Source organism: Danio aesculapii, chromosome 16 (genome assembly GCF_903798145.1).
Source record: "Danio aesculapii chromosome 16, fDanAes4.1, whole genome shotgun sequence".
Lineage (NCBI taxonomy): Eukaryota > Metazoa > Chordata > Actinopteri > Cypriniformes > Danionidae > Danio > Danio aesculapii.
The window spans coordinates 18,944,616-18,959,509 of NC_079450.1; the positions used below are offsets into that span (position 1 = coordinate 18,944,616).

Below are 14,894 nucleotides of genomic sequence, written 5' to 3' on the forward strand. Positions count from 1 at the left end.
AATCAACAATGCATGATGATAAGCTGTCATGGCTTTGCAAAAAAAAAAAAAAACCCTTGTAATAACAGTCAATGGGGCAAAAACTGCCACCAATATAACGAAAGGGTATGGTTAGGCCCACACAGAATATGTGTGCGCAGAATTCCGCAGATTTTTAGCCCATCATTAATTCTGTTTATTTACTTCAGTAAATGTGTGTAAATCTATATTTATTCAGTTTTAAAAATGAATTACAGTAATATTATTGACTAATATGAAAATGTTCATCTGATTTATGTACAATGCAGTTTGTACAGTAATATTTTGTGTCTTTTAGTAGATATATTATATGAGAGACTTGCTTTGTTTACCAAATAAAGTTAATCTAATTGGATTTGCATTTTAAACATTAAATAAAAGTTAAAAAGATATTAATTTTTATTTCACATATTAAGGTTTTAGTTATGATACTCCCAAAATAATTCCACAGAAATCCAGATTTTTACCAAAATTCTCAGCAGAAATAACAAAAAATGTCCGCAGATTCCGTCTGGCCCTAGGTACGGTTACAAAATGGTTAAAAAAAAACAGTGCCGGAAGCAATTCAGTGTGATTTGTCAAATATAATAATTTAGTCATTTCTACACCACAGCTCTTTTCATAAAAATAGTTAAAGGAAAAAAAAAAAACAGAACGGCTCTCGGATGCCCCCTGAGGTGTGTGAAATCTCTCCATTCATGCGCGAGTTGATGGATGAGAGGCGTGATCTCATCGTATATTCAGTTGAGGAGATTCAGTGGAGACCGCAGAGCTCACGATCACAGACCACACACAGACACAACACTCTCCGCCTTTAGCTCAGATGCTCGCTGGATAAAGGATGAAATCAGTGTTAAAGAGCTGCTGGTGTTCTCAGCTCTGGATGCAGCAGATGATTGTGAAGCGCACACTGACTGCTGCGTGCCACGGAGCTATGATGTTTGTTCCCAGTGCGCGAGGTTAATATCAGCACTGATTGAAGATGCCGAGGTTCCAGCTTTCAAACAGCACCAGTGTGCCAAATCACAATTATGAATGGAGCTACGAATACTACGACGATGAAGAGCCTGTGTCTTTTGAAGGACTAAAAGCACATCGATGTAAGTCTCTTATTTGTTTTGTTTGCTGCTGCATTAAGTGGGCTTTATTAGAGCTTGCTGTGTTTTCTCAATCTTTTTGGTGACTGAGATCCTACAAAAATGCATGCTTAGAAATAGATTGGTGTTTAATGGGTAATTAATCTAATAAAAGTTTATGGATATAAAAATGTTTTGTAAGCATATTTAAATTACATATCCTTTAATATAGGTTATATTATTTACAGGATATCTTTTTAATCTTGCAAATTAAAATAATGTATTGAATATGTTGTGTGTATATACATTCTGGGGTATGAATAATTTCAGGCTTGATTGAACCCATCATACAGTGGAGGACAGAATTATTAAAACCCCCTGAATTATTAGCCCCCCTGTTTGTTTTTTTCCCCAATTTCTGTTTAACGGAGAGAAGATTTTTTTCAATACATTTCTAAACAAAATAGTTTAAATAACTCATCTATAATAACTGATTTATTTGATCTTTGTCTAAGACACTTCTATACAGCTTAAAGGGACATTTAAAGGCTTAACTAGGTTAATTAAGTTAACTAGGCAGGTTATGGTAATTAGGCAAGTTATTGTATAACGATGGTTTGTACTCTAGACTATTGAATAAAAATGTTGAACATAATTTGGGAAATATTTAAAAAAGAAAATCAAAGGGGGGCTAATATTTCTGACTTTAACTGTGTGTGTATATATATATATATATATATATATATATATACACATATACACATACACACAGCTTAAAGGGACATTTAAAGGCTTAACTAGGTTAATTAAGTTAGGCAGGTTAGGGTAATTAGACAAGTTATTGTATAATGATGGTTAAAGGGGCTAATAGCTTAAAGGCGCTAATAATTTTGTCCATAAAATGGTTTTTTAAAATTAAAAACTACTTTCTAGTCGAAATAAAACAAATATGCCTTTCTCCAAAAGAAAAAATATTATCAGACATACTGTGAAAATTTCCTTGCTCTGTTAAACATCATTTCAAAGGGGGTTTAATAATTCTGTATTTCTACTGTATTTATATATAACACACTGAAATTTCATAATAAATAAAACAGAAATGTCATGATAAAATACATTTTTATAATAAAAAGTAGACATATATGTATACATTAGGACTGCACAATATTAAAAAAATCTAGTATTTCGGTATTTTTTATTTTGCAATATACATTGACATATGAATACAATTTCAGCAGATAACTTAATATCTCTATTTGGCAAGAATTATAATGTTTAGGATGATTCTGTAGCGGGAGTGAATCAATAAAATCTAGTAAACAATCTATAAACCTTTGGGGGTCCCCCGACACATTTTTTTTGTTGTCTGGGCTATTTGCAGTGCATTTCTGTAGTTGCATGTGTAGTCAGTATTTTCATGCACATGTTTAGTCAGAGATTGATGAATTAATGTTTATTATTTGCATCTCTAAAAAAAAATGATAAACAATCTATAAACTTTTTTGGGGTCCCCCGACACATTTTCGATGTGGGCTGTGCTATTATCAGAGCATTTCTGTATTTGCACATGTTGTGAGTATTTTCATGCATAACGATCTATAAATACAATCAAGAAAAAGATACAATTGAAATAAAGTGTTTTATCAATTGCCGAGTCAAACAGTATTCAAGTACAGCAATTAAATTATGAAAATAAAAACAATTCAACAAAATTGATCGTTGTTAAAGTCACAAATGGTACGATTAATTATGCCTGAATGCTTTAAAGGTCATTTTACAATCATAGGCATCAAAAACACATGCAAATGATGAACTGTAATACAAACTCAACATCGCATATCCATATCAGATGCTGAAATTATATTTTGTGCAGCCTTAATATACATAATTACATCATAATCATAATTATTGATTCTGTTACAAGTAATTACAGAGTAATTTTATCATTTTTATTAGTTAAATAATAATTACTGCATATTAATAGGAATCCAATATTACTATTAATAATTTAATATAATTCCTTCATCTCTTTTCAAGTAATTTGGGAGGTATCAATAATAAAATATACATTTTACTAACATAAATATTAATTTTAAATAGCTTTAAAGTCATTTTGGGGTAATGCGACTAAAGGGAGCAAACAAGAAAGGGCTGAATTCTAGATGTCAGCATTCATTAGCACTTCTCCATTTCTTTCCTCCTGCAGATTCCATTGTGATCGGCTTCTGGGTGGGTCTTGCCGTTTTTGTTATCTTTATGTTTTTTGTTCTGACTCTGCTGACCAAAACAGGAGCCCCACACCCAGAGTAAGTATTTCTTTCCCCCACAATAAACTGTAAGCTTTGTGTGTCAGACTTGGTTGCGAGGACAGAACAGAACAAACAGAAGCAGAGGCAGAGTAAACTCCCGATGGAGTCATTTCTCTCTCTCACATCTGCACCACAAGCACGACATACTAAACCGAGTCAGCTTTTCTGTTTCCCACTGCCTGCGCTTTGGCCACCTTGTAGCCTCATTATCCTTTGCTTCAGAGAGCACTGTGTGTGTGCGTGTGTTTGCGGGCTCCCTGTCTCATTAGCTCTGTGCTAGGCCAGTGTTGTAACGGTTTCTCAGACCAACAAAGATTCTTTTCAGCAAACTTTGATTAAACCGGCAACGCTCTGAAACTCGATCCAATTAGCATGAATCTGACAACTAAAACCTTCAAACATACAGTATAGAACTGTTTTAATCAAATCTATTCTCTCATTCGCTCCATGTTTATTAATATACACAAATGCACCATTATGCATGTACACACACACACTCACACAGACATGGCAATTATCTCCGTCTGTGTGTTCTGGTAGCGAACTGCAATTTATTTAAAAGCAAATTACAGTTTGTTTCACTGCACCACATAATCCAACTAGCAACACTTCTAACAGCAGCCTCGTTTTCCCAGGTGGTCCCCCATCCAGGTATTGACCAGATTCAACCCTGCTTAGCTTGTCTCAGATTCTCTGTACTGATTTACCAGGTTTGCTGTGTGACAGGGTCTCGTTGACCTGCATGAAAATTCTGGCTGATTGGGCAAAGGATGCAGGAAATGAAGTGCATGTTGCAGAAAGAGCTTCTGAGAAACATCTACATCCACTCACATTACAGCTCAGCTCCTGCTGCATTTACTTGTTATTATCTGTGTTTTGTCCTGTCACTGTCATGCTGTTGCACTGTGGAAGCTACTGTCATGAAAACATATTCCTCCATATACCCTGGACCAAATAAATAAGCTTTCCTTAAACGTATAAAGGATTTTTGTCCAAGACACATCTACACTCGCTGGCCACTTTATTAGGTACACCTTACTAGTACCAGGTTGGACCCCCTTTTGCCTTCAAAACTGCCTTAATCCTTTGTGGAATATAAGGTACTAGAAATATTCCATAGAGTTTAGGTCCTTATTGACATGATAGCATCACGCAGTTTGAGCAGACTTGTCAGCTGCACATCCGATGTGAATCTCCCGTTCCACTACATCCCAAAAGTACTCTATTGGATTGAGCTCTGGTGACTGTGGAGGACATTTGAGTACAGTAAACTCAATGTCATGTTTAAGAAACCAGTCTGAGATGATTTGCGCTTTATGGCATGGCACATTATACTGCTGGAAGTAGCCATCAGAAGATGGGTACATTATGGTCTTCTGCATACCTCGGTTGTAACGAGTGGTTATTTGAGTTACTGTTGCCTTTCTATCAGCTCGAACCAGTCTGTCCTTTCTACTCTGACCTCTGGCATCAACAATGCATTTGTGCCAACAGAACTGCCGCTCACTGAATATTTTCTCTTTTTTGGACCATTCTCTGAAAACTCTAGAGATGGTTGTGCATGAAAATCCCAGTAGATCAGTAGTTTCTGAAATACTTAGACCAGCCTGTCTGGCACCAACAACCATGCCACGTTCAAAGTCACTTAAATCACCTTTCCTCCCCATTCTGATGCTCGATAGGAAGATAAGTTTTACATTGTTAAAAGATTATTTATTATGGAGATAATGACATAAATGATCAAAAACATACATTTGTTGACTTTTGGTCCAAATTGATTGAGTAAAATGTCTCATCTAAAGCAGGGATTTTCAACCTTTTGCAAACTGGGTCCCCCAAACCTGGTTCATTGCAGTTGGGTCCCCCAACTTCTTGAGGAGAAATCAAACAAATGAGCGCCATTTTCTAAAGTCTAGAAAAGCGCAGCACACACAAATAAACTAAACTGACATACTGCAGTTACATTTCAAAATGTGGCGTTTTTATATTTGCAACACTGAATACAGTTCAGCAACATACATCACACGACCTGACAACCAAGAGAGCTGACAATTGACCATCACCTCACGATTGAAAATGTGACACTGATTTCATATGACAGTTCAACAAACAAGTTAATAATGTTAAGCCACTTATATTTTTGATGAAATAGTGACTGTTTTGGTCTATTTAAGCATCGAAAATAGATTCGATGAACATACCTGTCAACATTGGGATGTGTATACATTAGCAGCAAATACATTAGCAAACAGTTCAGCTTATTAAAATTAATAGCTATTATAATGGAATAGATCAAGCAGTTTCTTCATTGTATAACTTACACATTCTGATTAAAGAGCAACGAATGAATCTCTCATTTATTTAGATTTTTTGTTTGATTACATGAAATAACAGGTGTCACTTCAAAAATGCACACGTTATAATGAAAGCTTTCGATTGCTTTCCTAACTTTTTCTGCTCATTTAGGATGAAATTAGTTGTGTTTGAAAAAACCCCACCAAGATCGACATCTTTAGATGTTATTATTATTAATTATGTGTACATGTCTGTTTAAATACGCACCCAAAACCCAGACTTTCGCTTCGCTTCAAATCATGTGTACAGAATCCGTTTGGGAAACAGCGTCTGTTTATTACTATGGAGCATGTCAGCTGACAGTCAGGCACCGCTATAGGACTGTTTTAAGGATTGCACAGAAGGGGCGACAGCACCTGTAATCAAAAGGAAAGGAAATCCCGCCGTTTTTATATTTATTTCAAAGTAATTTCATGCCTAAACAAAGCCAAAGCACTGAACAGACTCACATTTAAGAGCAAGGGGCGGCCCCTGGTGGTTCAGCGGTATGGGTTGCATATAATGAGGCTCTTTAATGCTTATTTGCCACCCTTCAGAGAAAGAAAAATACCTTTACAGGATGATAGCAGGATAGAACTGTAAAATAATGGAGAATCCCGGGAAAAACGGGAGGGTTGACAGGTATGCCGATGAATCCGAACAAAGAACACAAATTTAGAAAAAAAAAAAATAATAAAATTTCATTTTTTTTCCTTCCATACTGTGGCCTACTTTTCTTTCCCTGATAAGGGAATTTAATTTAGATAAATTGCTGTAAAAAAAGTCAAACAGCTATTGTAAATGGGATCTTGCTGATCTCGCAATAATTTACAAAAAAAGTATATTTAAAAAACAAAAGTTTTATTAAGATGGATTGTTGGCGACTGGATGGATGTCAGTCCGATTGGGTGGCTTTACTTGGACAGAGGAAAATTAAGACCTGTTTAAAATTATTTAAGACCCAAAAGACAATATTTCAGTGAATTTAAGACTTTTTAAGGCCTAAAAATTTGTTTTTGAAATTTAAGACATTTTAAGTCCCCGTGGGCACCCTGTATCAAAAATAAAAATAGAAATTGGTGTGTTAGGAGAAGCAACAATTGACCTTTTTTCTTAGATAATAAATTGCGCCTCAGAAGACTATAATGAAAAGCAATGAACAGCAAATAAACAACATTTGGAGGTGTGAGACCATTTTTTGGGTGTGCAATCGTTTAAGACAGCTCTAGAAGGGAATAATACCAAATCACCTTGAAGAAGGACTTTCGCTAAGGGTTCTTAGAATGACCAAGATATATTAGAACATCCAATAATACCGTCCCACCGCACCCATACTTATCACATGGTCTGTGAAACAAAATCACATGACTTTTTTGATGCGCATGCTTGAATAGTTCGGTAAATGTGTTTTCATCAGTTTATGCACGTTTTATTTCATGAGTAGATCCTACTCAGTTGTGTGTACATTTTATGCACATTTTGAAATGTATGCACAACAAAAAAGTATTTTATGTGATATTCCAAAATGTGCATAAAATAGGTGGAAGGAAACTACAGAGAAGCTGCTTCACTCAGACTTTAAGTCCATCAAATCTGTTTGATGTGCTTTTTAGACTAGGATAAAATACTGCAGCATGCTAAGATTTGAAAAGGCTTTTAATATATATATATATATATATATATATATATATATATATATATATATATATATATATATATGAATTTAAATGTATCAAACAAACACATATAAACAAACTTAATTCATCCAATTTCTCTATCAGCTGACCAAAATTCACCTAAAAGCTAATCCATGCCCAATAATGCCCTCTTTCTACATTCAAATCTATTGAATAAATAATTTAAAGGGCGTTTATTGTTTATTGCATATAATTACACTCAGTTATAATAGTCAAGCACTATTAGTCCCCAGGCTCTTTTCAAACAGAGCAGTGAGGAAGCTGAGGGGCCGGACTGACAGTCTGTTTAGTGCTCTTTTAATTAAACTGCTCTGTAGATGTGAGTCATCCATTAACACAGCATAGCAGAAACCTCTTACACGCCAGATCGTTGAAAAGAGGAATATGTGCTCGCACAAACACACAGATTGGTGATAGAATATAAGATGAGGGTGCACCCACGCTTCAAGGCATCCTTGGATGTTTTAAAAAAAGGGAATAAACCTGCTTATGAGGCTTGTGCTGCATCCCAATTCACATACTAGAAGTCAGACTGTAAATAGTATTCAAAAAACAATTAGTATGCCCCAAATCGTAGTATGTTTAAGTGAGTATTCCAAAGGTTAAACCATTAAAGAAATCAATTGCACATTCTAATGACTAATATTGGCCAAAACACAATGCACACTGGATGTGACTTACATTGGATCTACAATATTAAACTACTTTGCAAAAACGTACAAGTATTAAAAAAACTACAAACATGGTGTATAGGCAAGACTGATGGTCAAGTGGACAGGGTTTGGTGGTTTGCATGATCAATGATTCATATCTAACATAATGAAAATATTTATTTTGTTTTCTGCAGCAATGAAAATTATACAACTTTATAAACTTCACCAGCATAACTTTATGTCTTACTAAAAAGATGTGTTTTTTTAAAAACACTTTATGATGATATTTTTGGTCGTTAGCTTTTGAATGCACAATTATGCAAACATGCAGCAATTTCTCTGAAAGACCAACAAACAAATACCAGACTAATGTACAGCCTCGTCTCCAATATGCTAAGAAATTAATTATAAAAGCTACGTTAACCCTTGTGTACTGTTCAAATTGACTACCCTTTGATTATGTTGATGGCTGTTTTTGACCCATTGACTTCCATTATAACAAATTGTTTTGATTGCAAAGCCATGACAGCATATAATCATGCACTCTTGATTGGTTTTTCCTGTTGGGAAGAGGTCAAATTTGTAATTTTTACTGTTGATTAGGCATGGGCTGGTATAAGATTCTGAGGGTATAATAACCTAGGATAAAAATTTCCACGGTATTGTGATTTCTGCTCTACAATATATTCTTTTTAAATGTCTGGGTAAAAAACGAAAACTTTTTTCCCTTTTGAACACCATTTATTTTATTTTGAGAAACATTTAAAGATTTTTGGAACAGTACACATGTCCGTCTTCGTTAGTTTAAAAAAACACACATTTCTTTACAATTTAAAATGGCATCTTTGGAGATATTTTCTGCTGGAGATACTGTTGTCCTAAAAAAAATAATAATAATAAAAAAAAAAAACTTACACATACCTTAAGAACGGTATTAAAGAAAATTTTGATGGTTTTCAAACCTTGACTTTTCTAAACCGTGGTATACCTTGAAAACGGTTATCGTTCCATGCCTACTGTTAATCATTAGATTTCACCATTAACCCTTTAGATAGGCTTAAAACAATATTGCCTACAATAATTTTCCAGCAACAGACAAACTATGTGTACACCTTTTTGACTGTGTAATTGTCTATCTGTGCCTACATGTGTGTATAGTGTTTTTCTTAATACATTTATTGTCTTTCACATATTTATTGTCTCTTAAGTTAGTCACATTGCTTATCATATATTGTTTTTTTATTGTTTGTTTTGGAGTATGTTGTTGTATTTTACACTGTTGTTCTATTTTGCACTGCCAGCACCCAAGCTTTTCACCCATCATAGTACACATTCTGCTGATGATGTGACAATAAAAGTGATTTGATTTGATTAGATAGGCCTGTGCAAAAACATTTCTGGCTTTTATATTGAGTTATAAGGAGTAAAACAGGAGATTATAGTGTGTGTGTGTGTGTGTGTGTGTGTGTGTGTGCGTGTGCATAAATACACTTAACGTCTGTGTGTTTACTATGTTCTGAGAGCTGAGGTGCTTAATTTTGATTTTCTCAAACATTTCAAGGTAAGTGGGCAAAGGTCTCTCTTAGGCTACATTCACACTGCAGGCAAATGTGGCCCAATTTTTTTTTGGCCACATGCGACTCAGATCTGTTTTTGTCTTGACAGTGTGAACAGCCCAAACAGCATGGAATCTGATCTTTTTAATACAGATCTGTGCCACTTTCATATGTGGTATTAAATCAGACACAGATCTGATGTTTTGCAATTCAACCGCAGTATGAACATTACATTTTTATTTTTTTTTAAAGTTCCCAGGTTCTGCAGATTGCAATGTCCCGAATTTTCATTGCCAATCTTAAGCCAATTGTAATAGTTTTGTTTTTGGTTCAATTTGGAATTTACCCAACCAATCGCAGAGCCCAGGGGACCAAAGTGAGTGCTCCAACTTGGACCCCCCTGGTCCTGCAGTGTGAACGGTTATGTAGAATTTCATGTGACTTTTACATAATCTTCGATCGACATGCGACATCATTCTGTGCTGCAAACATAGTCTACTTCTTAGCAGCATTGTAAAATAGCACACAGGGCAATTACTTTACCACAGAAAGAAAAAAAAGGGCAGGTGCTCAAGCACCCTGACCCCTGTTTTGCTAGTGTCTCTTGTTTATAACGAAGTAAAATGAAATAACTCTCCAAACCGAGATAAACAAACTCCGCCTTCAAAGTTCAGTCTGCGGCTGCTCATTAACCCTTGATGAGTTCACTACACCAGAGAAATACGCGCCCCAGGGTTATCATAAATCACAAATGATCAGTGTTTTCAATAACAAGAGACTTGTTTTAGGTTTCAAATGGCGAAATACACATTAGTAGTAGCAGAACAACCCTTTAAAGTTCATGAAATGCAACATGGTTGTCTGTGAAAAACGCAATAATCATGTTAAGCTTAATAAGACAACGTGTTTACTTCATACAGTATACACATTGTGTGCATAATTAGACATTCGTAATTGTACTTTTATACAATATTGGCCACATTTATAACAACATGAACAGCTATGCAAAACAATCAGATCTGAGAAAAAAATCAGATTGAGCTTTACGCCTCACAGTGTGAACATAGCCTTACACTCTCTCTCTCTCGCACGCACACACGCACGCACACACACTATATTCCATAAAAAAGCTAGAAACTTTTAAGCTTTTTTGCATTGTAACTGATGATTAACAGTAAAAAATGTAGTTTATAAAGAAAGTCAATGGTGCAAAAAACTGTCACCAAAAATCAATCCATTTGCTTAAAAAAAAACAGAAACTTGTGGCAAAATTAAGCCTCAAAATCATCCTAGAGTGGATAAAAACCTCCACAACAGCACACAAGGGTTAAGAATGTGACAAAATGTTTGACAGGGCATGAGCTAAGCAACCGAACCCTCCATTAATGACAAAGTAATTTGTCCCAAAGCTTCTGTTACACACACAAAAGTATGCACATTTCCGTCACTAACAACTACATATTTCTATGGCCTAGTATAAGTAGGTGAATTGGAACACAGCATTAAAGTTCATTATCTCTGTTTTAATCCTGCAGGGCAGCCGAGCCTTACGAGAAGCGGATGCGCCTGACCAGCTGTGCTGACGGTTTAGGCCGCCAACGTGAAACAGATGGCCGAACGGGTCTCTCTCGCCCACTGCTGGAGGAGTCGCGCTCTCTTTTTCACTGTTACATTAATGAAGAAGAGCGAGAAGGAGGCAGAGCCGCCACTGATGCTGGCGCTCTCACCCATGGACGCTCAGGCATTGGCAACTCCAGAGGCCAAGTGGAAGAGGTTGGCCTAGTTGTCCAAAACATGGTCCTTGAGAGCAGGGCAGAACGGGAGGCAGCACTCCTGGCACATTTTAACATTCCCAATTTCGTGAACTCAGAACTGAACTCCGCACTGGGGGATGAAGATTTACTACTGGGCGATCCACCAATTATAATGGAGGAGGCCCGTCCACGCTGTACTCATCATATCATTGATTAAAACTTATCATTGATGCCTTTAATCACTCATTACGGCTTCATCACTCAGCCTATGTTCTCTGAAAGTGGAGTGTGATGCACAATCTTGAAGGCTGAGCTACTTTCTGACTCTGGTGAGGCCATGATGTCAGTTTGAAAAATCAAAAACATTCTGCGAATGTGTTGTTGACAGCATGTTGAAAGACTGTTGGGAAGCCTACTGTAAGGAGTCAGAAACAAAGACACATTTAAAGAAGAAAAACAACAAAATCCATGCAAGGACAGCTCTAGGAAGGCATTCCAGCAGATTGCAATGTCTTACAATGTCATTACCATTGAGAGAATGATAAAAAAAAATATCTCTTCAAGTGCGATTGGAAGATGCTTTATGCAGCTTTGTACTTATGTAGCCTAATGGCAAAAAATTGCAGCAATTTGGTATTGCACTGCCTGGTTCTCTGGGCTTGTTTTTGTGAGCAAATGCCTGAGTAGAAAATAGCTCTCTGTCTGCACCTGTCAGCTGAATCAGTGGCTTTCTGCTGGAAATCTGCAGCATACATGCATACTAAGTCTCTGTGGTTGTATGAACACAGCTGGCTGAGCTGCTGGAGCAATTCAGCACTATACCTCTGTCTCTTGTTTTATTGAACGCCTATATGCCAATAAAATTCAGCGCAAAGCTTCCTGTGGTGCATCGGCAAAAATGTTTGCATAACAAATCCCTAAACCACAAGCAATACCTCAAAATCAGCACGCTTGGTATTACTTTTATCTGAATTTCCATTTTCAGCTGACATATTCAGCGGGTGACTTTTTGACTTGAATCAGAGAGTTGCTACCTAGCAACTACTCAGAAAACCTCAGTGACTACCTCAGGTGATTTTTTTGTCATTAGAATGCACTATTTATCTCTACATAAAAATAGAAATGTTGTTTAAAAAGATGTTGTATTCTACAGTGTAGAATTAGTTAGCTAGTTAACTTTACTTGTCCCCGTAGGGAAATTTCATTTGCAGCATACACTCCAGAAACATCTGACATTTCACATTTGGCATTTATATTAATAAGTCATATAAAAACATGGTAAATGTATCCCTACTCTAAATACTGTAAATATCCAGTCTACTGGCCATCAACTGCTACTGAAAGAGGAGGAATTTAAAAACGTAATTGCTTGAGGTATAAATGATCATTTTGTCCTATTTCTTACACATCTGAGACCACGATATCAATGACCTAATGGTAACAATTGGAAGATGTATGATAAAGGATGTACAGGTATGTGCCATAAAATTAGAATATTGAGATAAAGTCCATTTACTTTAATAACTTATTTCAAAAAGTGAAACTTTTGTGTTTTATTATTTCAATACACACAAAGGGAAATATTTTAGGCCTTCATTTGATTTAATTTTGAATGATTATGGATTAAAGATGAAAAAAAAAAAAACACAAATCCAGTACTTCACAAAATTAGAATATCATGACAAAGTTATACATTATCGGCTCCTGGTGTCTCAATCTAGTCCCCTAATTAAAGCAAAGCCTTGAAATTGTCTCAGTCTGGCTGAGTACGTTTCAGAATCATGGTGAAACTGCTGACTTGACGGTTGTGCAGAAGACCATCATTGGAACCCTCCATTAGGAGAAAAAGTCTCAAAAGGCAATTGTAAAAGCAACGGGATGCTCACAGAGTGCGGTATCTAAGTATATTAGTAGATGTTAAGCGGAAGGGAAAAATGTGGCTAGAAAAGGTGCACAAGAATGATCGCAGCCTTAAGAGGATTGTCGTGCAAGGGCGACTAAGGCTGGTGTCAGAGTATCAACAACCACCACATACAGACATCTGCATGATATACAGCTGTAAAATTCCATGTCAAGCCACTGCCGAACCAAAAACGTTAGAAGCATTTTTGATGGGCTAAAGAGAAAAAGAACTGGTCTGTTGCCCAGTGTCTCAAGTCCTCTTTTCAGATGAAAGCTAATTTGATATTGAATTGTGAAATTAAGATCAAAGAGTCTGGAGGAAAAGTGGAGAAACACAAAAGTCAAGCTGCTTAAAGTCCAGTGTGAAGTTTCCACAGTCAGTGATGGTTTGAAAAGCCATATGCTGGTGTGGGTCATATGCTGGTGTGGGTCCATTGTTTTTTATCAAGCCCACAGTCAACGCAACTCTATACCAGGACACTTTAGAGCACTTCATGCTTTCTGCTGACGACAAGCTTTTTGGAGGCGATGATTTTCCAGAAACAGAATTTGATTATTTTCCAGCAGGACTTGGGACCAGCACACAGTGCCAAAGCTACCAGTAACTGGTTTAAGGACCACGGTATCCTTGTTCTTAGTTGGCGAGGAAACTCACCTGACCCCATTAATAATCTAGGGGCTATTGTCAAGAGGAAGAGGAGGAAACAGAGACTCCGAATTGCGGACTAGCTGAAGGCTTATATCAAAGAAACTTGGGCTACCATAACACCTCAACTGCGTCAAAGGCTAATCACCTCCATGCCACACTGCCTTGATGCTGTAATTAGTGGCCTGACAAAGTACTGAGGACATAATACTGTACATTAACACACTTTTCAGTAGGCCAACACAGGTTTAAGATTTTTTTATTAGTCACATGAAATATTCAAATTTTGTGAAATACTGGATTTGAGTGTTATTTCATCTGCTAATATTTGCTATATTTACATATTAGCATATATATTTGAAAACATATGATTTGATTTGCACCTTCTAATTGGTTCAATTTTCCTATTATCAAGTAAACTTCCCCTTTTAAATGTTTTTTTATACTCTATGACCTCTAAGCAAATGTATCCCGGGTGCCCAATCTCCTCATAAAGCCAGCGTATCAGCGCGCTGCTACATTGAAAACATATGATTTGATTTGCACCTTCTAATTGGTTTTCGGGATATAGCGGCTTTTGCTGACGAAGGCAAGTGGCATTTAGTGGCGTTTAGCAGCTTTTGCCATCAAACTTCTATTTCTGAATGCGCTGATGCTGGGATTTGAATGATTAAAAGCAAATCTATTTGTTGATAGTGTACTACGTGCATAAAGCATTCACTCAATGTCATTATCTCATTTTTGCCGGAAGTAGCGTTTAGCGGCTTTTGCATCTGAACTCGTCAGTGTGTGAATGGAAAATATTTTTTTTATATAATTTTAAATATTAGCATATACAGGTATTAGCAATATTAGCATATATTTGCGAATATGAATGGAAAATAGATTTTTATTCAATTAAAAAAATAATTAAAAAAAATAATTAAAAAAAATCCCAAAATGCAAAACA

The 14,894-nt window shown here is 36.1% G+C and overlaps 1 protein-coding gene across 1 annotated transcript; it reads left to right on the forward strand.

Moving 5' to 3' along the window:
• Positions 1-727: 727 nt before the first annotated feature.
• Positions 728-12,275, forward strand: mrap2a (melanocortin 2 receptor accessory protein 2a). The gene is made up of 3 exons (XM_056474612.1): positions 728-1,118; positions 3,301-3,400; positions 11,179-12,275. Exons 1-3 carry the CDS (start codon positions 1,001-1,003, stop codon positions 11,612-11,614), a joined length of 654 nt encoding a protein of 217 aa, XP_056330587.1. The 5' UTR covers positions 728-1,000; the 3' UTR covers positions 11,615-12,275.
• The last annotated feature ends 2,619 nt before the right edge of the window (positions 12,276-14,894 follow it).